Genomic DNA, 27,544 nt, shown 5'->3' on the forward strand with positions numbered 1-27,544 from the left:
GTCATTCAGCTGAAATGGTCAGTCACGCGCATCAAAAGTCTCACTCAGGGTACACATTTAAACCCAATGCACAAGACTCTGCAATTGTTCCGCAGTATTGGTTGTCACCCGTGGTACACACTATCCAAATTGTTTGTTTACGGAATTGTTTACACGCGTTCGTCCACCTTGTCTGGATCTAGACAACCGTATTTTGATTCTTCCAGAGTGTCGAACGAAATATATTCTGTCTCACACTCGATAAGAACTTCCAACTCTTTGGCGATCTCACTGAAACTAGGCCTCTCTTTGGGTTCCATATCCCAGCATCTTGTCATAAGACTATACCTTAAACACAGATATACTCAAGTATATTACTTTCAGAAGCCTTTACTTTTCTACATAAGTTCATTTATTCACATGTTATCAGGTGATATCAACATAACACAGTTATTGAAATAGCCCAATATCGGGTTGAGGTTTCATATACACAAACAAAACTCGGTAGGTTAAGCCTTTAACATAAATATCAACCCGAGTATACAATATTATAGCATCTTATCATCAGATTTAGTCTTAAACAAATATATTAACCAGAGAATATAATATTCTAGCATCTTATCATTAGGTTTAGTCTGTACCATAAACATTAATCCGAGAATACAATATTGTAGCATCTTATCATCAGATTTAGTCTTTTAAACATATTAACCCGAGAATGAAATATTCTAACATCTTATCATCAGATTTAGTCTTTTAAAAATATTAAACCGAGAATGAAATATTCTAACATCTTATCATCAGATTTAGTCTTAAACAAAAATATTAACCCGAGTACACAATATTCTTGTATCTTATCATCAGATTTAGTCTTAAACAAAAATATTAACCCGAGAATACAATATTCTAGCATCTTATCACTTAAACATAAGATATATTGTTGTTGTAGCTTATCATCACATTTTAACCCTACTTATAAACATGACCACGATATAACATCTAGTTTTCAGGTCATAGCTGGAATATAAATTCAACGCCTGTACAACCTTTTTTAGTTATCTTTAATATAAACATTACTACATTTAATTACATACAGCGTTTAGACCTTTAATGAAAGCCTCCAGACTGACCTTTGAAATAAACAATAATATCAGTGTAATATATCCAAGCATTTTGTTTGAGACAAAATGGAAATGATATAGAAATGGAAGTGATATGTTGGTGTAAGCCCCTTTTGATAGCGCGAATTTAATGCCGATTTCTAGTGTTATCACTCCGACGTATGCCACTGAAGACCAGCGGATCACCACACCCTGTCACATTATACTTATTACCGATCTTCAATCGTTACATTACAAACATTCTTAGAGTAAACAGAGAGTTTTTGTATACCCTGGCCAGGGGACAGGACCAAGGGCCAACATTCAACCCTGATGAGACAATTTAAATGGTGACATCAGAAGAAAATAATTGCGCAGAATGTAAAGATCAGATCTCATATCCAATCGCCTCTTGTGAATGTAGGACAGTAGATCTTAATTTTCAGCCCTACCTGCATGGCGATGTGACACATGACTAATGTTGCATAGTCAACTAGTTTAAAAACCCGTATTAGGATAGGAATGATTCATGAATATTTCTCTTAGATTATATTGTAAATATCTTTTAAGTCTTTTTTTATTACGTGGTTGTATATCTTAAATATTTTCGAATCTTAAAAGTACTTAAATTTTTCAATAATTCCTTTTCTTTTTAAAATGTGTTATTAGCAAGTTATTTTACTTACAGTTCTTGTTTACAGTGAAGGGGGCACTGTAACCACTTCCCAATGAGAACCGTCTTAATGACCTCCCTTGCTGTCATACCAGGGTAGGGGGTGGCACCTACAAACAAATTTCAATATCCGAATAACTGTATTGTACTAAAAACATCCACGAGAATAGTACATGATTAGGAAAGTGACAATATTCGGAGTATACCTATGTTATTGGCGTAATTTTGAAGATATACGATTCATGAACATTACAATAAAGTATTTAATTATTAGGCTAGTAAACCCCATGTCAAGATTTCGCTTTCATTTTAAAAGAATTCTTCCATAGCCTCCTAGTTTTTAAACTATAGGCCCTTGAAATCATTGACGAGTCTTAGTAGGACGAAATAGCTGTGTGATGTAACATCATTGACGAGTCTTAGTATGGCGAAACAACTGTATGATGTAGCATCGCTGACGAGTCTTAGTAGGGCGAAACAGCTGTGTGATGTAGCATCGCTGACGAGTCTTAGTAGGGCGAAACAGCTGTGTGATGTGTTATAAAAATCATACTCGGCCAAATTAAGACACAGAGGGAAATGTTCACTGGCTCAATCATATCATTCATTTCATATTTTTCTAATGTTTTGTGATCTAAAAATAACGCCAAGTGGATGTGCATATCATACGATCAATGCTAAGTTTTACATGGATCTAATTGCACTGAATGAACTTTTATTGCTCCTAAAAAATCCAAACTACTTAACATTCAATCATAAAGCAATGTATTATGTTGTTAAATATAGTCTGTTCTCATAACACTTTTATCTTCATATTATTTTATTCTACGTAGAATTACAAAAAATGATACGGTATGCATGGTCGACTTTTGCCAAAACCTGACTTAAAGTTACAATAAGAAAATTCAAATTAAATGTTTTAACTATACAAGGCATGAACTGTGATTATTTGGTGACTTACCTAGGGTAACGATCTCCCACAAGAGGACTCCGAACGACCACACGTCGCTTTTCCGGGTAAAACATTGGTCTGACAGTGACTCTGGCGCCATCCATCGTATAGGTGACGGACCCTATGATTGAAGATATGAAAAATATGACTAGGTAGTCTACTTCAATCGACAACATATACTGTCCAAAATGTCTGTATTAAAGGCAAATATTTCTTTGGTCATTGCTTTAATAACTTTAGTTAAATGTTAAGGTTCAAGTAATTTTATTTCTCAAAATTAAACAAATAGAATACAGCTAGTGTCCTCATGGAGGATATTCATCCGCATCATTCATAGACAATATGAATTATAAACAGAAAGATCTACTGCATTGTCGGTGCAAATGGACAAACAGGTATACTATGGTACTTCTTAACTACGGTGTAGATTCCGGACAATTTGTCAACAAGTTTGTATTCGGTTCACTGATGCGAGATTCCTACTTAGTATTTAGACCAAATTTACAATCAGTTATGTAAATCAGTTTGTGGTAGAGGCGCTAGTTTTTCCTATATACAGAGGTCGTTTTATCCTATATGTTCATGGACAATGATAACGGAAAAAGATAATAATACAGATGTTTCAATAAAAAGTATACCTTTGAGGTCCGCTCATACATATCAGATCCTTCCACGTCCCTCGCCAAACCAAAATCACAGATTTTTGCAATTTTGTTTCGACCGACTAAGATATTTCTCGCCGCTAGATCTCGATGTATGATCTGAAAAGGTGAACACTTCATTTTAGCGTTGTCACATTATGCTACAGTGGGCAGAAATTATACAGCTCAAGAGGCAAAATAACAGCAAAATTTTGTAACATGTATGATTATACAGAGGTGGGATAATCAGTAGTGTTATGTAGATGTAATCAGATTAAGTGCGTCATCACACATGATGAAATATTAAACACTTAGGGTTTGTCCAATTGGTTTCGTTAAAGGGATCATTGCACTTTCACTGGTTTAAGGGATGTGGGTCCATGTGGATGTTGTGTTACCTGTTGATGATTGACAAATGAAATTGATTGTATATCTTAAAATGGGCGTGTACGTATCTGATGTATCTGTGCATCTGTCCCTGTCGAAAGCTTAAGCATACGTAAATGGAATCTTCCTTATTCTAGTGTTATCAAAGAGACGCGTTGGTATTTCTTGAAGCTCAAAATTCATAAGAATATATTGGATTGAATCCAATTTGAACATAAATAAAAACATTGTGAAGCATTTTGTTAGGTTATAAAACAGTATAGAATAGATTTTCTTACATCAAGACCTGTTAAAATTATACATTGGACATTTTGATGATTACACTGTCACCTACACAAGTATCTCACCTGATAAAGGTATTAGTGATCACGTGACTTTTCACTTACCCCAATCGATGATAGGTATACCATTCCCTTAGCAACATGGTGCGCATGCGTCTCAAGCTCCTTCACTGAAGGCGTACTACCTTCCTCGCTTGTTGTAGCCAGCTGGCTGGGACGGCACTTCCGGAGCTGAGACTGAAGGTTGCCGCCAGGGACATACTCCATAAGTATGTACAGGGGATCTGAGTACAAACAGGACCATGACTATATGAGTATGGGAAGACTATGTACAGCGAGAGACACAAAGCTGACAAATGTTTAAAGGTTATTTCGGCAATACTTTTCAAAGCATAAGTATGCACGTATCATAGAAATTTGCTCTAATTACAAGACATGCTATTCTATGCAAATAAATCTGATTGGATACCACGATTGATTTATCGAAGTTAACTCCATGTGCTTTAATATCTTAACTTAGAGATTCCCGCGTAACAAACTGAATTCAAAAGTAAGCCTAACCGGAAAATAGGCATGCATTTGCTGACTATTAAAGAAAGTAACCCGTGTCTAATGTATGGTATTATGAGAAGATGATTATTCCAAATATTTAAAAAAAAACTTTTTTTTTACCCTTCATGGTACTTCACACATATTGAAAAGCCTATTTCTAAATACAAGTAAAATATAATTATCCTACAGTTTTATGTGAAAGATATTTAGTGCAGAAATACAGGTTACCACTCTATTATGATAAGTTTCGGTACCTTGTTTTGTACAACACCCGAGGTAACTGACAATGTTGGGATGTTTGTCAATACTTCTCATGATTTCCAACTCTTGGAACAGGTCCTCTTTTTCTAAATCAGATGCGCTGTCTGTTTCAGAAGATAATTAAGACGTGCCATAATTGCAATTAGACATCAATTTACATAGAGATATACAAAAAATACACCTAGATTTCACAACAATATCTTGACTGCTGGCACTATTATTTTTCATTGATAATTCAAATTATTATAAAATTCAAAGTTACAGTATTATTGCTGTACAATTTGTATCACATTGTCACGTGATCGTCTTTCACCATTACCGTTATAAGGATAAGTAAATTAGTTATTTACAGTTGCCGTAATCGAAATCGAGATTGCTCTTTTCTCAATGGAGAAACCAAATGCATGTTTTGGTAATTATGACCTGTCATGTGATATCTATACGATACATTAAATCAATGTGAAGCTTTTCGTTACCTCTACAAGTTTTTACGGCAACCATTTCCCATTTTCCCAAGCCAGAAACATTTAACGCTCGTGCCATCATGACTTTTCCAAAACGACCTTGTCCCAGATCGATGCCAAGCTGGAGTCTTTGACGCGGGAATTCGTCGGCAGGCGTTGTTTTGGTATCTTTAGTGTTAGTAGAATGATACTTTGCCTGAAAAACATAACATTTTTGTCACATATTACACACAACAGACAATAATTAAATCGTTGTTCAGAACAGTAAATCACAGTTATGTCATTTAGCTAATATACCACAATAAATAACGTAATGTTATATAGTACAGTAAGTACTGTAATGGTATATAGTAAGTTAACATGGCAAGAAAACGAATAACGTTAACAGAATTGAATTGAGAATATAATTTAAGAATATGTATTCATGTGAATTGAAGTGTTTCTTTTTCATGCGGAAGCTACTCACCATGTTTATTTCGGAATTTGAGCCACTATAACCTGAATTAACTGAAAATACGGCTTTCATGGGCATCTCCTCCTGAAGAAAGACACACGTAATCAGTAAACATCTAAATCATGTCAATACAATCGGAGATATCACCATTTGTGGTATGTTGTACTTAATTATCACACAAATACGTCAGACCTGTCACGAACAGGTATTAACGCTTTAGGCGCCATTTTAATCCGAGTAGGTTTCCATAGTTACACATACGTTGTTCACTGCAGGTATATTTGTGATGGTGATGTTAAACATAAAATTGTTAGGTGACCTACATTGTGATGAAGGTGTCTACCGATATTACCATGTTAGGTCTCATTTTCAGCACTACAGGAGTATTCGTTCGGGAAACACACCCTTATTATCATCCCAATATAACAACAATGACGTCCTAGTTCATAAGGTGTTCTGATTTAATTCCTTTTCGAATTGGTTTATACAGAGAACACACTCTGGTTGTCTTAAGAACTGAACACAAATCGTTCAAGTAAGTTTTTAAAAATTGAACAAAATCATTCAGGTCAGTTTTTTTTTTAAACTGAACACAACTCGTTCAAATCAGTTTTTAAAAATTGAACAAAATCGTTCAGGTCAGTTTTTTTTTAAACTGAACACAACTCGTTCAAGTCAGTTTTTAAAAATTGAACACAGAACGTCCTGGTCAGTTTTCAATAAATAAACAAAAATCGTTCAGGTCAGTTTTTAAAAAAACTCAACACAAATCGTTCAAGTCAGTTTTAAAACCTGAACACAAATCGTTCAAGTCAGTTTTTAAAAACTGAACCCAAATCGTTCAAGTCTTCCAAGCTTTTAAAAGTTAAAGATGTAGCCGCCTGCTTTACGCTTATTAAATAAATTAGATAGTCAACCTGCCATTCAACATTTTGCACCACAGATGAATATTTTATTTAGTCCCTACCTCGTCTTTCTTCCGGCGACACCACACGACACAGAGTATGAGGAGAATGATGACGAGTAAAGCGCCGGATGTGACTCCGATAATAGAATAAATCTCCTCCGCTTGTATGTCTTCTTCGTCGCTATTCTCGTCAGAGTTGTCGTTCATATTGGTACCTGGAGTAGTGAAATATGTCGTCATGGTAAATCTACAGGCAGTTGATGAATTCTTGCTACATGTGTTTACATTTTACAATAAAAATGACAACACTGATATGTACACCACATACTAGACACTTTGAAATAACAAATATTAACGTCATTTCCGGTTAATCACGTGATTTTTGTTATCATTCCTGTCGTGATGAATTTATATGTCTTTATTTATGAATATCAATGTCACTAACGTACCAGTGGAAAGATGGATCCAGGCGGTTTTGTTACTCTCTGTTGTTTTTCATTCACGTTTTTCACGGTTGAATAAATGATTGAGAGTCACATACATTTATTTTGTAGTGTTATCTTAAAAGTACTTCGTGTTTCTAATTTGTAAGTAGACATCATCATGGATGCCATTAAACGTGAAAATAACTGAATTTATATTGGCTCTTTAAAAGTTTAAGTACTTTTTTTGTTTGAGATGAACACAAAGATTATAATGGTGTATGCTTACCAACTTTCTCGCATGTTTCGTTTCAGATAAACATATACGATGATATTTTTGCTGACATTGTTAACAATTGTGTGTTAATATGAATTAACTAAATTATTTGTGTTTGTTTCAGAAACATATTTGTATAGATAGGTTCAGATGAACAAACAAAATGGTATTTAAAGTTGTTTTTTTTTCAGCCATAGCATATATTTCGTCCAATTGAACAAAAGGGACGTCTTACATGTTGGGGAAGTTCATGTATAATTTGTTTGAGCTCAAAAATAGATTTTCATTTTTCAACGTTTTTCATATTTTTGTTGTAATGGACACAATGCATTTTTTCGTAAGTGTTTGAAAGTCTTTGTTAGTTTTGTTTGAACAGAAAAAATGAGATGGTTTAGACTCTTAGCATCACTGATGAATCCTAAAAGAACAAAACCCATGTATGACGCAGCTTGATTTAAGCTAAACTCTTAAAAAAACTATTCACTTTTTTTTTGTAGAATGCAGGGGTTAGACACTGCTATTTGAGTCTAAGTCCCGAGCTTGGCCGTAACCGATTATTTTCCCTTTTAAACAATCTTTTATATTTTGTTTGGTTAAACAAACAGTTTGTTTTCGTGTTTGGATGATTTTATATACTTTGTTTGAAAAGAACAAAACACCTTCTGGTCTTTAAATATTCTTGAATGTGTTTGTGTATTTGTTGATCTAGAATTGGCTCAGTATTGTTTCATAGTATTAAGTTCTTCGTAATGAAATGATCTTGAGAGTGGTGAGAGGATGACTCTTTAACAGGTGTACAGGTGATAGTTGGTATAACAATCAATACAAGCTGTCTCAATATCAGATAAAATATAACAAGACATTCTCTTTCCGTACCCCTCTTAATAATGTCTTAATACAATAAAATATTTCATTAGTAATAGAATTTCTTATGCACATCGTAGCGCTGCTCGAAATCGAATTTATTTTAAGATGATGTTTAAAAGATTGAAATATATGATATCAAATGATTTATCCGGTAAGATTAATTTTGAGAATCTTTTTATCTTTTTATCCTATACACCCAATGAAGACTGAAATTTCCTTAATAAATTTCATGGCAACCTTTGCCCCTTGCATCACTTCTATATTTAGGATATATGTGTTGTGGTTTTATACGCTGCCCTGGTGGCGAGAATACACAAACATTGTCGTTAGTAATCGAGATTTTACATGTTCTATCTTCGTCGCAAGAGGTACATAAACGTCCTGTTGTAAATATTATATTGCTAGATTTTGAGATATACTTAAATGTTTTACTTTATCCGAGTCCTCACAAGAATACAAAAACCCCGACATTTTAAGGGTATCATAATTTAGACACAAATTCGATGAAATTACAGCAAAGTATGAACAAACGAAAGATTTATACAGGCACTCTTACAAAAGTACAAGGATAGTAAGACCAACATTCCAAAAGTGTAAGCGTCTTTTGCTTCCACTACGATACCACCATGTAAATGTTGGTCACAGTAAGTAATGTCAAGTTGCTAAATGAAAGCAAGGTCAACAATAACAGAACCACATAGAAGAGATAAGATCACGATCGTGAGTTTGTCAGCTGCCGACATCGCAAATGAAAATCGTGATATATATATATATATATATATATATATATATATATATATACGTCATAGGTTGGGGATGCACAAATGTTGTTATCCAGGAATGGAAAATTCACAATAAGCAAATTGAGAACATCAAGTGTATTATACAGCTTGGTGAAAGGCTGTGTTTCTTGGTTTCGTTGTAGGAAAAGATTGAGGTAATGTAAAAGTGTCTTTGGTGTAATTTACATCTTTATTTCGATAAGTTCACTCTCGTCTGAAAACAAAAACATGCTCGCCAAGAGATGGGCACAGGTTGTTCCCATAGGTAGAAAAACTCGATTGAGATATTGTTAACCAGGAATTTGATCACTTTTTATGATTTTTGTCCCTAGTATATTTTTCTTTGATTTGAGGGTATTATTTGTGACGTACGCTTCAATATAAGATAACCTCTTTCTTGGACAAGAAAGCTCTTGCGATATGGTGAGCACAGAGTTATACCACTGTCGTCACAGCCTTCGTGAAAAGAACACAAAAACATTCGTTATATTGAGTACATTGCCAGTCTTCGAGATGTACGTCATTTTTTGTTTCTCGAGGTCCAAGAATCTGCCCTCGCGACAAGAACACACAAACGTTCCGTTGTTTAGTCAGTGCCTTGTTTGACTTTGAAATAACTTACGTGTTTTACCATTGTCGTCTAAAGTCCAGCCCTCGCGACAAAAACACAAACGTTTCGTTGTTTAGTCAGTGCCTTGCTTGACTTTGAAATATACTTACATGTTTTACAATTGTCGTCTAAAGTCCAGCCCCCGCGACAAAAACACAAACGTTTAGTTGTTTAGTCAGTGCCTTGCTTGACTTTGAAATATACTTACATGTTTTACCATTGTCGTCTAACGTCCAGCCCTCGCGACAAGAACACATAAACGTTCCGTTGTAGTTAGTACAGAGCTGTTCACATGCCACCTTCTCAGTCAGCTGGCACTCGTTCACATCTGTTCAGATAAACAAATGTTTTGAGATAAACATATTTATCAATGGTGATAAGCTTGTCTGTTTTTTTCCAAACTTACATTTCACATTGCAGCAATATTCTTTCAATGTCTTCACTTTTACTCAATATTCGTATATCCATATTTTCAACACCTCCCAACCCTCTACTCTGTACCTTATTCACAATCCATGTACCGTAAAAATTGTAATTTTCGTGTGCTTCTGATTTTCACAATTTTCGAAGATGGAATATTATCGCAAAAAATAAATTGAAAAATTACGGTAAAATCATTGATTTTCGTGGGAGTTTCATTTTGGTTCGCTACATATTTTTTTAAACGAATATTGAGGCCCAGTAAATTACCTGATTTTACGGACGTTGAGAACACAAAGTACATTTCATCTTTACTTCAATCATTTGGTTAAACCGTGAAACTCTAATACATTAAATAGGCACCTTTTACATAATTATTCTAAGCCCTTCGTGATACTGTATGACTCAAATTTCATTATTGTATACAGATATATATATTTTTTGGTTGAAATTTCATTTTGGTGGATAAATCTTTTTGATGAAATTCACCAGTGCTGGTATTATTTCTCGGACATGTAGATTCAACAAAAATTAACTCCCAAGAAAAATCAACAATATGAATTGTTGATTACATATCTCGGAAGAAAATATTTTACATCTCTGCTCTCTTCATTGCATTTCGATATAATTTAAAAAATTAGTTTTCATAACTTTAAAAAAAAAACAGTTGTCCATTTGTTTTTTAAACCAAGAAATGTGTAACAAAATAGGATTTAGATATATTGTTACCAAATGTGGTTTCGATATTAGTGTATCTCAGATACATAAGTCAGTAATATTTGGCTGACTGGTTGTAGGATTAATTTTATCAATATGTAATATCTAGAGGACTGGATGTGAAAACTGTATTTACGGTAAACAGCACTGATATCTACTAATCCTATTAGTATATTTTATTGATAACTTTAACTATCTTTCGAACTGCCTATTGGGAATGCCCATCGCGCCAAAGATTAAAACTCTCTGAAACATGAGATTTTCCGGTTAACATGTATTAGGCAATCTAATAAACAGAAGTCCACCCTGATATGAAACTCAATCAATTGGGCATTAGATCGTCGCATTTCCATGACAAAATCCGATAGAATATGGATAAAAAGGAGGTGAGTTTTGGGGTGGGGGAGAGAGCTCACTAGCCCTATGGACAGGCGGGGGGAGCTCACTAGCCCTATGGACAGGCGGGGGGAGCTCACTAGCACTATGGACAGGCGGGGGAGCTCACTAGCCCTATGAACAGACAGGTTACACCATGATGAACAGTATGAGGAGTGGGTATTTTAGTGTAAACCTTAGAAGTACTGTTTTTATACAGGGACAGTTCTGATACGAGACACAATGTGAATTACTAGTGTATAAACTCTTTATGTTGATGAGATGTTCCTTTTGTACATGTAACATTATTAATATTCAACATGTAATAAACATGGCTAATACCAACAAGTACGTGTGTTTACGCCAGCTTTGTTACAAATGCACTGTGCTGTACGTCACACGTGACGTTAACACGTGATTACATAACTAAGTGCAGGACGGTCAATATTTAGAATTACGTAATAGGTGTCCATCAACACTAAACTCAACGTAGGTGTCACGTGACAGTGCGTGGTCTTACCTTCACATGTTTTTTCGTCAGACATCAGTTTGTAACCACTTGCACATGTGCATGTGTACGTGCCTAGTCCATTTATACAGTCGTGGTGACACTGATGGTCAAAACTACACTCGTCAACATCTGAAAGTAAAGTAACAAAGTGTTTCTGAGCTCAAACGTGAAACAGGAATTATTTTGGTGGACGAAAATGATTTTTATCACAGCTGTAATCAGTACTTCAAAGCAAAAAAATGAAAAACCAACAAAACAACAATAATAACAAAAGAAAACAAAAAATAGGATTTGAACCGACAAGAAATTAAGTGATGAAGAATGGAGGAGGTTATCTACTAAAAAATCTGGAAGTTTTTTGGAAGTCAAATAAAGTTTAATGTAAATATGATGACCAATAAATTGTTTGGAACGGGTCATGTGACATTTTCCCCTGCGATAAAGGTCTACGCTGGTTTATCTAAACAATATTTAGAATGTGTTGATATTGTATGACCTTGTACGACCTGATGTGACCCAAAGTGACCTTGTAACAGCTCTACTGACATTATAAAACATTGTAGTTAATTTGACCTTGTAAAACATCTAACGAGTTTGTATGACTTCGACTGGCCTTGTATGACCTCTACTGACCTTATATAAACTTAACTGACCTTGAATGACCTGCACTGCCATTCCATGCGTGACGCTGTTGTATGCCTTACAAGTGTAGGTGCCAAAATCATCCTCAGTGATCGATTTGATTGTTAGGGTCGCATTCTGTTCTACGGAATTCACTGTGGTCAAACTCTGCTCAATCCTGAAATAAAGAGCATTTATCTACAGTTTTGTAAAGGCAGAGAACTTTACTGTCATATATTACAGAACATTTCTTATCTGGTCTTAACATACCTGATGTTACCTATTTCTGCGCACTGTGGGCACCACGATGATAAAAGTTATTACACAGCGTGGTGAGGTTTTAGTTATAATGACGTGTTACGAACGATAGTTTTTAACTCAAAGTGACATATTTATTTCCCACAAGGGACTGGCGTCCCACATAGTTAAAAAGGATGAACTTCATGTATTAGTTCCTTCTCTCTACGTCATGCTTTGAATTGAGAGCATTTTAAACTAGCGTAGTCTATCGGGTGAAAGAAGTGCACAGATGCATATTTCTCAATATAATGACGTAGCACCATACAAAGTGACGTATCACACAACACAGTAACGTAATACACACGTCACGTACAACACATACCTTGATGATGCCGAAATCAACGCGTCCTCGAAATACCACAACACTAATGTTGGGGCGGGATTAGCACATATCGAGCAGCTCAGCACCTCCTTGTGACCAAGTAGTCCAAAGGTCGACAACTGTGAAGCCACAACGATAGGAGCACCTACCACAAGAGAGCGGTCAAAGCATTAGAAATGGAGACAAAGTCAGAAGATTGAATAGTATCAGCTTTCTTTTTGGGTGTCACTTTAACAAGTAATTCAGAATATAACTTTAACCTAAAATGCATTGACTAAAATGCAGCTTTTTCCGTCGCTGCAAATTCCAACAAAAATATATGCGAGAGGTATATTCTGACAATGGCGGTTTTCATCTCTATGGGATACATTCATTGACTTGAATTTTAAAAGCCTATTTACATTTGTTATTTATAAACAGTAAACGATAGGATATGTTACGTAATGGACGTATACAACGTGAATGAATACCGGACCACAATTATTCTCTATTATAAATTATACACCACCATGTAACTAATAGAGCTAGCCCCGTCGACCCCAGAACAAGATACAGCAACATTTTGTCGTTCAAATATATCACCACCACGAAGGGCACATGTAGACATTCCTTTTTTGCCAGTAGAATGACACATTGAAATATCCTGTCAGTAGCAGCAGATAACACTGCCATTGAGAGTTTCGTGGCATGCACGTGGCCTACGTAATCCCTCTTAAAACCAAAATAACACGTCTGTCTATACCTTTGATGAAAACCACGATTAACTAGCACGTTAAAAAATCCACTGGTACAACTTTGCGTTAGGTTAATCGTCAAACCTGATGATATATTTATATAGAAATTGATGTGTTTTAAAGCAATATTACGAAATCTCCTTCAACTTGGCACCGTTTAACCGAGAGAGTGGACAGGGGTCATTACTTACTTACTCCGACAGACGCTCAACACTGTGACCACAAGATAATTATTGCCAAATGAAGGGTTACGGAGTGAATTGCCAGCCATGGAGGTCAGGGTCCTTACATATAAACAATAATAAAACGAAAAGGTATTGGTCAGCCACAAAGGGTGATCAACATTGCCAAATCATATTCTCATATCACTAACACTGCAAAGTGTTGAAATTCGGCCGGAAGTACTGTTTACAAGATTCCCCCCTCCTTCCCCCCCGTCCCCCCTCCCCACCCCCCTCTTAAAATCGTGGCATTGATAACGGTGAGCTTCCGATCCATAGACAAACGAGTCTCTAGTTGTTTGCTTGCGAAGTTTATCGCCTCTTGAACAGCCACTAACAGACAGGTTGCCCGCTAACAGCCTTGCAGTATCCATTGGCTACTCAAAAGGCAACATGTTGGAGACCTTTCGCATGCCATTTAAAGCGGAGAAGTGTCTTGCCGAAGACCACGGCCAAGACAGTTCAGAGAGTGTTAACAGGAAGGGCCCTAAACCGCCAGGGGAAGTCGCGCCGACCCACTAACATCGGATCATTTCGGAGGTTGTTAGACAAAAAATCTACCGCGTTATTACGGTCCTTATATCCTTAGAGTTTATCTAGAAGAAAAGAAGATCCCTATTTAGCCGCCTCTTACAATTCTTACGCCCTACCTGTCCACAGCCTTGTCACTATAAAGATATGATCATACAGGTAATTACTACAGACTTCATACATGACTTTTGGTATTAAGAGGGACTAACCAACATCAACAGAATCCAACCACCATCAGTCGTATTGTTGTTGGTGAGTTCGATAGTCTACTTTCACTTTCCGTACCTGATACAGTGATGTTGATAGTGTCCTTGCTGACGCCGTCGCGGTGAAGGATTTCACACGTGTAACTTCCGGTGTTATTGTACATGACAGGGTAGTACATGAGATTATAATAAAACCCTGTAGCGTTTTCCATGACGTAGGTGGTGATGGTGACGCCATCATAGCGACGCTCTTCTGAACCCGAGAGTTGCAGTTTACGGCCATCTCCGAAACTTCTAATGCGCCAGAGCATCTGGAAAATCATGTAAAATTGGTGCGTTGAAAAAAAAACACAATAAAATAATGGTGCTGAGTTGTTAATATTGCTGTTCATATTCATATTATTATTTTTATGGGGGTGGTTGCAATTGGTGTACATTGGTGTACATGTATTTAGTGTGCGAATGCAGAATGCACATGCAGGTGTTTGTGAATGAAAAAATGTAGGATCTGGTAAAGTTGTATTAATGAATTTGTCACGAAATATTATTTCTAGAAATGCCACGAATTTTTAACTTCACGAAAATGTATGATTTCTATAGTATCCCCTACCGAAAAAAAACTTTTTTTTCTATGAAGCACACATGATGACATCATAATGAACACGCACTTTGTTTACCCATATGAAACAATAAAGTCTGCTTGAAACTATCTATATGTTTACCTTTTTTGGTTGATGTGGAAACCCGGTTACAAGACACGTGACCCGGAGAGTACCTTGTACTGCTACACTGGCATGGTACCGACTCGGTTCAACTATCTTAGCACTCTTCAGAGGTAGAAACCCCATTTCCGGTGTTCCACTTTGATTTGAGACAAATGCTGTAATAGATACAATAGTGTTTGATTATTGAGTCTGTCTTCTGGATTCGGATACTTAACTTAAAGTCCGTAGCTTTACCGATGAGTCCTAGAGGGACTAAACAGCTGTTATATATTACCTGGTTATACTTCATCTAATGCAAAATTTGTATTGTGTTTGTATCTAGGTATTGATTCTCTGTCTCTGTCTCTGTCTCTGTCTCTCTGTCTCTGTCTCTGTCTCTTTCCATTTCTCTCTGTGTGTCTTTCTCTCGCTCTGTGTCTCTCTCTCTTTCTCTTTGTCTCTGTCTCTGTTTTTCTCTGCGTCTATCTTTGTGTCTGTCTCTGTCTGTCAGTCAGTCTGTCTAGCTGTCTCTCTCTCTCTCTCTCTCTCTCTCTCTCTCTCTCTCTCTCTCTCTCTCTCTCTCTCTCTCTCTCTCTCTCTCTCTCTCTCTGTGTGTGTTTCTCTCTCTGGGTCTATTTCTGTGTCTCTGTCTCTCTCGATCATTTGAGATCTAGATAATTAGACGTGATATTGAATTGAACTGAGTATCAGTCAACAATGTTAAAAAATCGTCAATAACATTGAAAAGTTCATAGAAAAATAATTTTAATTAAAAAATGAACCAAGACATAAGTTGATCATGTAAATCTTATTGGTGCACAACGTGAAATACTTTGTTTTCTGATAACTTACTGTACAGCCAGATCTGATGACTTGATAACCCTTTGTCGTTCCTAGCAACACACGTGTAGCTGCCCTCATCGTCATGTGATACATTCAAAATCATTAACTTGGTCAAAATCATTTCTGTTCCGCGATTAAAGATGAAATATCTGAAACGAAAAAAAAACATAAAAGTAAACAGTTTAACAAAAGTGAACTAGATTTCCAAAACTTTCTTTTACTCTCCACAAGACTTTTTTCAGTAGTGCTTTACATAAAAGTCAACACACGTATTTATTCATTTTGTCAAATATAAATAACACTATGACTCTAGAATATGGTAATATTTTTAAACAATATCATTCTTACTGTCTGTCGTTATTTCGAACTCTAATAATGTTTGGCATAAGATGGCTTTTTCTTAGAACTTTCTAGTTTTTCTAAACCGGATTTCAAGAACCTTATAAACCGGACGTTAAGACTGACCTTTCATCCGTGCCATTGCTGATGATATCGTTGTTCCGTTCCCAGACGATTTCCTGGATTTTCGGTTCGGCGAAAACTTCACAGGAAAGTCCCGCCCAACCTCCGATAGGAGCCGATATATTGCGAGCGAAGACATGTAGCACGGGAATATCTGTAATAAGTTTCGCCTCGTTTTATCAACACAGATGATGTGATGATGTGAAGACATAGATCTGTTCTCTTAACAAAAGATATTGCAATGCGAAGCACTTTCTTATCATTAAACTTATTCGATCGAGTGACTGACTAGCCAAATAAATGTTCCAGAATCGATTGATAAAAATGCTAGTCTCTAAATGCAGATGAGATAAAAAAAAAAGAAAAACAAAGAAAGAAAACAGAAAGGAAAAAATGAACTATGTTTTTTTCCCCAAATTTACTTAATTTTGGTGATTTTTTTAAGAATCGTGCAAGTTTGAAGAGGTTCTTACCCTCGACCACGACTTTGAGCGCGCCCTCGATTATACCGCCTTCATAGTAGGTAGAACAAATATACTGTCCGCTGTCCTTCTGTCTGACGGACATTATGGTCAGCGTGAACGTGTCCCCGTCACTGGAGGAGGAACTGGCCACATGATACTTGGTCGGATCGTCGGGTGTTTTCTCTGCGGCACTAGTGATAGGTTTCGGTCCGATGCGTGTTTTAACCGACCAATCAACCTTAAGGGATAGAAAAAACACTAGACCAATGAAAAGACGTGTTTAAGAACCAATGAAAACACGAAACCATATCTGTATGTTACCAACATAGGCTGATCAAGCAAAACCACTTGTCTTCGTCACTTGGAAATATATTTAATAAAAATAGAGTATTATTTTCAACAAATTATGCAACATAGTTACATTCCAGACTTTCCCTGGAATACTTTGCTTCACAAAATTTAAAAATTGATCAGAATAATCACTTTTCCTTGTTTAAGAATTTTCCCCGTAAAATGCTCGTATTTTTCTGACACGTAAAATTTTCATATTCCGCATTTTAGTAACTACCGTTTAAGAGCAGAGTTTCCGTATGTTAGTACCTACCCTATAATCCTTGACGAAGTTCACACCAGTGCACGTGATTGTGACGTTGGTTCCATTACTTGGCCTGTATTCGCGGACATTCGGGTCTGTAACTGTCAATCTCGGCATGTCACTTCCGCCACTGCCAGACGCGCCACCTGCCTTTCGCCGTCCGCATACCAACAGTATGGCAATGCCAAGGACGACAACTGTTCAAAAAAAATGGAAAATATCTTAAACACATTGATCATTCATGTGGTGCTGATATATTTCAGAATATTATGTATTTGCATAATCAACAAACATACAACATGAGCACGTGAGGAATTGTTTTAATTCTTAACCACATTTTCTGTTTCATATATTTTCTTCATGAAATACATTTTTCGAATGAAGAGATATAATTTATGATATTTGAGTTTATTTGAAGCCATTTGGGGTGATTGCCAATCTGACCGGTTAAGACAGATTATTGATATTGGAAACACGTGAAAAAATTATAATCAGTTTCTGCTCATTCCAAACAGGTCGTCATAAAGACAATTAACATTCAACACTGAGGATCCAATAAACGCATTTTTTTCTTTTATCTTTGTGAAATTTTAATCGAGACCGCAATATGTAGGTAAACAGATGTACAAATGATGAAGAAAAGATAAAAAAAAAAGTCCAGATGCAACATATGGTGTCGTGCAGTAATTCGTCAGACAACGTCATCAGTTTTAGAGCCTGGTTTTATGACGTCACACAAGAATACTCTCATCGTTGGGTATCATTATTTCTACATATTTAATACGGCACATGCATCCTTAAAATAACTACACCCGCCTACCCGACTCTACCTCGGCGGCGAGACTAGGAAATGTGTCTATCGCAGTCCAAACGGTTTGCTCGGAAAAGACCTTGGAACACGATGCTTGTTCGTTGATGCGGAAAAAACAGTTCGGCGACCTGGTAATTGTAGCATTGCATGCAAATATCGATAAACACCTCGAAAGGCTTAGTCATGGCGCGTCAGAAAGTAAAATAAGACAATAAAAACCATCCCAGTCCAACTGATCCAATCGATAAAAAAACGACATATTCAAATGCCTTAAGGAGAAATGCAGGTCCATCTCAGGTGAACAGGTTTGTCCTCATAAAAGAAGAGACCCCATATGACGTAATCAATGTCAAGAATGTTTACCCCTACAATTCAGTCGATTTCAATATTACGGGTTATAATTGACGGCATGATGATATGCAGTCATCTAGGTTTTAAATTTCTACCAGGAGATATTTAAATCTAGTTTTAGCAAGAAAGACTACAACTTAGTGTATTAGTGTCGGGAATTGGAAGCTAACATTACGGGGTTCTTTACGTATGGTCGATATCGTATGGCTGCACACTAACTCACACTTACTAAAGAATTGGTTTACTATAAACACATCAATGATACCCTGCGTGGAGCTAGCGATCCTATACATCTTCATGTCTGTCCGGAGTCTGTTTTTATCATATACATCTTCATGTCTGTCCGGAGTCTATTTCTATCATATACATCTTCATGTCTGTCCAGAGTCTGTTTCTATCATATACATCTTCTTGTCTGTCCAGAGTCTGTTTCTATCATATATATCTTCATGTCTGTCCGGAGTCTGTTTCTATCATATACATCTTCATGTCTGTCCAGAGTCTGCTTCTATCATATACATCTCCCTGTCTGTCCGGAGTCTGTTTCTATCACATACATCTTCATGTCTGTCCGGAGTCTGTTTCTATCACATACATCTTCATGTCTGTCCGGAGTCTGTTTCTATCATATACATCTCCATGTCTGTCCGGAGTCTGTTTCTATCATATACATCTTCATGTCTGTCCAGAGTCTGTTTCTATCATATACATCTTCATGTCTGTCCAGAGTCTGTTTCTATCATATACATATTCATGTCTGTCCGGAGTCTGTTTCTATCATATACATCTTCATGTCTGTCCAGAATCTGTTTCTATCATATACATCTTCATGTCTGTCCAGAGTCTGTTTCTATCATATACATCTCCATGTCTGTCCAGAGTCTGTTTCTATCACATACATCTTCATGTCTGTCCAGAGTCTGTTTCTATCACATACATCTCCATGTCTGTCCAGAGTCTGTTTCTATCATATACATCTTCATGTCTGTCCAGAGTCTGTTTCTATCATATACATCTTCATGTCTGTCCAGAATCTGTTTCTATCATATACATCTTCATGTCTGTCCAGAGTCTGTTTCTATCATATACATATTCATGTCTGTCCGGAGTCTGTTTCTATCATATATATCTTCATGTCTGTCCAGAATCTGTTTCTATCATATACATCTTCATGTCTGTCCAGAGTCTGTTTCTATCATATACATCTCCATGTCTGTCCAGAGTCTATTTCTATCATATACATCTTCATGTCTGTCCAGAGTCTGTTTCTATCATATACATCTTCATGTCTGTCCAGAGTCTGTTTCTATCATATATATCTTCATGTCTGTCCGGAGTCTGTTTCTATCATATATATCTTCATGTCTGTCCGGAGTCTGTTTCTATCATATACATCTTCATGTCTGTCCGGAGTCGGTTTCTATCATATACATCTTCATGTCTGTCCGGTGTCTGTTTCTATCATATACATCTGCATGTCTGTCCGGATTCGGTTTCTGATTTTATGAATTCATTTTTTCTTCCTTTTCTTATCTACTTGTCTATGTATTTTTGTTTAACACAATACAAGTTTTGTGTCTGTCTGTCTGTCATTTTTCTAAACCTTTACATTATTTATTATTTTACAAAAAGTTAGACACAGAAAGTTCTGATAACATTTATAAATGTTTTTTGATCTTCATGCCAAATACACTATAGTATTTCAAAGTGTGCATTTATTATGCAAGATCATTGTAAACAGTTTTTTTTTTTTTTTTTTTTGTAAACACTCTCATTATTCCAATTCTAATTGAGTTGTGTATGCAGAAGAGATATGATCTGCAGCTAATGTAGAGAAAATAATCTGTGTGCTAAATCTCTCCCTGAGATGTAAATCTGTTCCCGAAAATCAATTTATGTAACAAAATTAGCGATATCTTTAATCTCAAATATTAAAGTGCATAAAAACACTCCGACCACGTAAACATAAATTTAATTTCAAAGTGTTATATTTGCAAAAAAATGACATTTGAATTTCTAACTATGTCTTATCGACTATTTTCAATTACATGTCTCTTCTATTTTCGAGGAGTCGAGTTTTGTAGACAGTCATTCGAAACAAAAAATATTAACTGGTAAACAATATTTAATTATATGTGGACATGTTTGAGCTGGAATGAAATTCTTATATGGATGCGATTTCAAATTTCTTTTTTGTTAAATTAAGAAAAACAACTTTGCCATCATACAATTTTAATGAAGGAAAGGATAGTTCGTAATCGTTTAGTGCGCACGCGTGTCTACACATCCGGTCGCGTGGGGGTATTCTTTCCGACATCCAAATTCGGCAGCCAAATGATGATTTGTATGTAAATGCAGACTTTTTATGCGTGAATCAGATTGTTTAAGAACGACTACTTTGTTGTCTAAAAGTACAAAGGATTATATTTGTCGATTTCAACATGTTTTTCTTTCTTACAGAACATGTAAAGAAATAATTTGAACTACAATGCCAACGGTCTCCGAGACGACAAAGAGACGCATAAAGTTTTTGATGATAAATACTGACTTACAGTAGACATTTGTATTCCATATCTGTGCCGGTCATTGAAACGATACTGTAATATACATTTTAGTGTCATGAAAACTTAAGGGTTCCAGGTGACAGAACTACATGTAATTAAGACAAGACAATTCAAGATGGCCGCTAACTGTACTTTTGGACCCGAGCAAATTCTAAACGGAAGCAGGTAAGTGACAACATAATATTGAAACCATTTAAAGTAAAGGATTTGAACTTTAATAACGATACGTATTATATAGATTTCAATCAAATCGAATCCTTTTTTCACAATATTACAATAGAGATACAACATATATGAGGTTGAAGTTTTAGTTCCAGTCGGCCATATTGAATTTCTGATCAGTGTCGAAATCGGAATCCAACAAGACCTAAACAATGCAGGGTGCAGTTTGACCGTACACTCGTGACTGTGACTCACAAATTACCCGGATATAGTTTCTCCACTACATTGTTATACAGGTGTGCTGTTTTGTAGTGTACCTGTGTCTGTAATCATCACAATGTATTCAACATGTGTTTGTATTTATCAAACAGTTCGATATTTCTGATGTTTGTTTGTATTTTGTTGTTTTTTAGGTCACCTGAGACAAAGTCTCATCGTGACCTTTTCTAATACCCTTCATTTTTTTGGGGAGGGGGGGGGGGGAGGGGGGAGGGGGGTCTTTCTTTATTTAATTACTATTTGTTTTAATTTTTTTTTTACTTTGTTTTATTTCATTTCTTGTATTTCTTGGGCCTACAAATAACATTTAATACTTTATGGTATGAAACTAGGACACGATATGATTTATAGAAATAATAGCAGAAGCTTCTGAACTCGTACAAAGGGAATAAGACAAGGCAAACAGCAGCACAGTTGTTTCGTCCTTCTTGGACTTATCATTGATGTTAAGGGTCTAATGTTTTAAGATGTTAAAAGCGACGGAGGAAAATCAAAAGAAGTCGAAAGGCGGAAGATTATTGAAAAGTCATGATTGATTGATTGATTGATTGATCGATTGATTGATCGATCGATCGATCGATCGATTGATTGATTGATTGATTGATTGATTGATTGATTGATTGATTGATTGATTGATTGATTGATTGATTGATTGATTAAATTAAATTTCTGGTTTTAGTATAGTTATCCTTTTCTCAAAACATGTGAACAGATTTTTTTATCAAATCTGCAGACATCTAAGTTTACACAATTTCAGCCATCGATAGTGGTACAAACTCGCCCACACGTAGAAACACAGTGGCTATTGTATACAAACAAAATAGAATGTGTGTGTGACGTGTAATTATGTAATTACAAGCTTTCAAAAACATAAAAAGAAGTATTTTTCTACATACAAAAGATATATAAGGTAAGTTTTTACCCAATTAGTTCAACATGAAAAGATATCAACATTCAAAAATTGCTCTCCCAAACATGTACGTACCTAGTTAGCGATGCTTTACGTAAGGTGCATATGACTGTATTTCAGTATCTACCTTTTATCTACTTAAGTTTATGACGCAATAAAACCAGCGAAGCACGAGGTAAATTGCGTTTATCAAAAATTTATCAACTTGGATTTACGACCTCATAAACTAAACAAATTAAAATATTACAAACGATACAAATTGCCTCGCTTTTCATTATTCAATTAGCACAAGAAAAAAGAAGGTCAATTATATAAAATTTGATTTAATTCCACAGGGAATTATGTCGCTAGAGTGCTGTCAAGAAACATAATCTGAATGACACTATTTATGATCTTATTTGATTTGTAAATAAGCGCCACTAAATATTGAATAATTGATTTGTTTTCTAAAAAAAAGTAAAAAAAAAAACGTTCATCGCGAGGGATTTCCGGATAATAAAAGATTAACATATACATTTTGAGTTTAAAAAATTATAACAGCATTCAAAATGTTATGCATAATCTACATCGAAGTATATTCTGACGTCATATTCTTCCATGCACAATAGCAGCCAAAACTTCGCCTACTTATTCCGTGACAACAAAATAACATTATTGTAGTTCAGTCATTTTACTGACAAAAATCGCAATATCTTGTAAATTACAACAGTATCATAACTGTACTTTATGACATACATATCTTAGTCTACATTCTAGTGGGTTTTTTTTTTTTTTTTCTTTTTTTGTAAACATAGACACGAATTATGCGGAAAGAAGTTCGTCATTATTTACATATATTCATACGCGATGACCCGAGTCACGTCCTAAATTGCAGTTATGGAGAGATATTGATTTAGAAGCAGTGATAATTGTAAATATAAGCAATTAAAACATGTTTTTAAGTTTGAAGAGGGAAGAGCTCCCAGTTACTGAGAACCTTTGAGCTCTCTTGAGAGTTCAGCCGAAGGGGAGATAAATTACAACAGTAGACAAATGAGAAATACTAGTCAGACATGCTGTCTTCGACCGAAAGTAATATCACATCTGTTTTGTCTTTTTTTTATCATGAATAACGATTTTAAACGTTTTCTGTTGAAGCACCTCGGAACTAATCAATACATCTACTATATTTTATTGATTTTGTATCTAACCCATGTTTGAGTCGTTTTCTATAAAGATTTCCATTTCTAAGTAATGATCTCGTGTCACCAAAGATTATACCTGGTTCAGAAATTTAAAAACTAGATAGTACAAAACATAACACGTTCGTCTACGTTAGGTTTAAATCCATGAAATCAAAGACGACGCTGATCTGATGAGGAAATATGAACAACAATCGTAACACTTAAGTAGAATATTAAGCCGAGAAAGGAAGTTCAGAATAGTAGTGTGTGCATATACGTCTTTCTTAGAATGGAATTCATGAAGTATGCTTCCTGTGTAAACAATATCAATTACAGTTTAGGTTCTTATTAAAAGACTAGGTAAGACAGCGGTGAGTTGTAGCTCCTTAAGAATTTTGTCATCCAATATAAACAAAGGATGTCTGCACTATAATTTTCAAAAGATATTCACTAAAGGTGTATCATATGAACTAAATTATTCCGTATCAAGCCAATTTGCACGCAGGTAATGTGACGATGTTTGAAGAGATAGGGTTATCGGATATCGGAAATCTTGTCTACAGAATGATATACTTATTCAGATCTGTGCGAGTTTCTGGATTCTTTGCTACTTTTTTCCTTCGTTGAAATCTCATGTAGCTTTACATTTTGAATTGTTCATCTGATCACAACTTCAAAGGTTTAAAGATGTTAGAGACTGTTTCGTCATTTTTCTGCTGTTGAAACGCTTAGAATTCCTAGCTAGTTGTTTATGACAAGTTTTGAAAACTTAATTGAATTTGAATACACAAAAAGAGACTAAGCAGTCTTGAATGTTATCTCAAGTAAGCAATATTGAATATAAAGCTTATAGGGTAAGTAGCCTTTAAGTGGTATGAGAAAGAATCTGTGGCATTGATGAGAGTATGACGTCTGTGATATGTTTTAAGTCCTTTCGGTTCAGTGTCAATATATACACACCGCAAAAACTGGCATTAAATATTGATAATTCTTACCAAGTTATTTCCAATGGAAAATAAAAAACATTTTACTCAAATTGCAGTTTTCCTATATAAACTCTAGTAAACTTGACACCTCCCCACGGGACCCTGGGGCCATGGAATTCACTATTGTGGTAAAGCACCTTAAGACCCTTCCAACCACAATGGTCATCTGATTCTACCATGTCTTAGTTCGGAGAAGAAGATTTTTGAAATTTTAGTCAATTTGACCCCATTTGGTCCCGCCCATCAGCCCCTGGAAGTCAGTCAGGATCAAAATTTGTATACCAGCACATTGTCATCCTATGCTTATAATTCTAACCAAGTTCGAAATATTTCTTATGGAAATTTTAAAAATTTTGCTAAAAAATGTACTTTTCCTATACAAACTATAGTAAAGCTTACCCACCCCCCACCCCCTCCCCAGGCTGAAATGTACGACCCTGGGGCCATGAAATTTCACAATTTTGGTAAATCACCTTAAGACCCTTCCATCCACGAAGAGCATTTAGCTCTATAATGTTTGGATGTTGAGAAGAAGGTTTTAGAATTTTTAGTCACTTTGACCAGGGGTAGGAACAGTATTATTCACTATTTTTGTTTGCCTTTGGCATTGGCAGGTTTCTGCCAAAAATTCATTGAAATCGGTTCAGGGTTTTTTTGAGAACTAGTCGAAAATGTTAAAAGTTTACGGACGCATGACGCCGGACAAAGGGTGATCGCAATAGGTCATCATGCGACTTTGTCTCAAGTGACCTAAATATGGATATCACCGATCATCTCTACACTAAACCGGACCCCCACCCCACCACCACCAACAGCCCCTCACCCCCAGATGACCGGTCACTTGCCTTTTGGGATGAGCGTAACAGCTAATTTGATAAATAAAAGTGAAAATTTATTTAAAGCGGTTGACTGACCATTCGGCTTTTAAGGTGACCGTTATACCAGACCACAGAAACCTATGTTCGTCCATCACATTCATTGTACTATGATAGCCCGGGGGTGGTATCTGTGTGACAACAGTACATACTACGCTCGTGGTACATACACACATATGTACCATACAGATTTACTCTAGGGCGATATGCTCGCCATATACATGTACACTCAATCGTAGATTTTCATATTTATCTGACCCAATCCCTTCGAAAATTGAAATATTATTCTGAAATACGCTCGCAAGCGTACGTTTCATTTACGTCAAGAAAACTACTCAAAATTTACTTGTTACACCCTTTAAGGCACTGTTACTTCCATATTGAAGTTAACCTAGATAATATCTTCACCTGATGCACTTTTTGTCAGGTCATTCATGCATAGAATATGCATAAATATGTATGCAACTACATGCACTTTTATCTGCAGGTAAGGATGTTGTATGGAAACATGTATTAATATACACATTTTACTTACCGTGTGTACAAATACATTTTTCAAAAGGGAAATACACAAACTAGAAACATTTTATTTCAGTAAAAGTCATAATTGAAAAACGCTACTTTACAGTATTAACGAAATTTAAATATTTCATTGCTTCAAACAATAAGTGTTCATTAAGCTGTTAAAGCTGTCTGTAAAACCAGGCTGTTGACATCCCAGGGGTGCGGGGATGGTGGAGTGGGGGGGGGGGGGGAGGGGGGGTCTAAAAGAAAGACATACCCCAGTTTCAACCACCCCTTATCACATTAGACAATTTGACAGCTAAATCTCACTGCAGATGCCCAATCAGAACGTCAAAAAGTTTGATGTTTGGGACAGAAAAAAAACTACAACTACCCGGATGTTAAAAGCAGAAATCAGGATTTAAACTTTCAAGTTTCAGTTTTAAGGAGAGGCGTGTTGTATCAGTTGTATTGACCGGATGCTAACACTACCGTGTAACACTTTTAAATCTGTGACCTTGTATGACCTTCTATGACCTTATCGTGTTTACCCTTTGACCTTTTATGACTTTACTATGTTAACAATATGACCCCGTATAACCTTATCGTATGATCCTGTATGACCTTTGCTGTCAATTTTGTGACCTTGTAAACTTGCCCGCTAAATCACAGGGAAAAAATCAAGTATGCTTTAGACTGACATGTAAATGCCGTCTAACTTGAATTTATTAGAACAAATTATTTCCCAAAGTGTCAACAGTTCCATCTGAATATTTGTCTTCCAAATTTAACTGAATACTATTAATTAGGAAGAGGTTTTTAATAATATTTCAAATATTTTGTAGGTAAAATAAAAATAATTATGTTTTATATTCGTGGTCACCGTTGGTCAATGCCGTGTCGAGATATGTACTACAATAGTCGTCTGTGTACATTGTATATCGACTGAAAACACAGGGCATTTTGTATATTTGTAAACAAACAGTAAAGCTAGGTCTGTACATTTTGTATACTTACCACGAGTGGACATGCTGATACCACGCTACACAAAAATACAAGTAGTTGAATGATAATCCATCTTTACCACGTTACCACTCCACATATTTTCCACCACACGGAATTAGAGTTACGTTCTGTTAATTGTCTGCTCAATACTAATCACTGCCGATTGTCAATACCTGTCAGGCTTCACCTGGGACCTGTACTTAGTCCCATAGTTCACCTGTCTTCGGGCAGGGTCAGTTCTGTCCAATACACGCCACGTGTAGTCGTATTGTTACTGACCATACTCTGGTCACACGAAA

At 35.9% G+C, this 27,544-nt stretch overlaps 1 protein-coding gene across 1 annotated transcript; it reads right to left on the bottom strand.

The window, feature by feature from the left end:
• Positions 1–149: 149 nt before the first annotated feature.
• Positions 150–27,270, bottom strand: LOC132552958 (fibroblast growth factor receptor 4-like). Its single transcript, XM_060217157.1, has 20 exons — positions 27,258–27,270; positions 17,645–17,832; positions 17,050–17,278; positions 16,580–16,730; positions 16,124–16,263; positions 15,290–15,447; positions 14,647–14,878; positions 12,876–13,020; positions 12,286–12,431; positions 11,642–11,761; positions 9,818–9,937; positions 6,712–6,866; positions 5,757–5,828; positions 5,303–5,486; positions 4,820–4,930; positions 4,119–4,297; positions 3,343–3,465; positions 2,714–2,825; positions 1,766–1,862; positions 150–327 (listed from the first exon to the last, which is right to left on the bottom strand). The coding sequence occupies exons 1-20, from the start codon at positions 27,268–27,270 to the stop codon at positions 150–152; spliced, it is 2,853 nt and encodes a 950-aa protein (XP_060073140.1).
• Positions 27,271–27,544: the final 274 nt, after the last annotated feature.

The sequence above is a fragment of the Ylistrum balloti genome, unplaced genomic scaffold (assembly GCF_031769215.1).
Source record: "Ylistrum balloti isolate Yb309-2 unplaced genomic scaffold, AGI_CSIRO_Ybal_v1 Utg370288, whole genome shotgun sequence".
Lineage (NCBI taxonomy): Eukaryota > Metazoa > Mollusca > Bivalvia > Pectinida > Pectinidae > Ylistrum > Ylistrum balloti.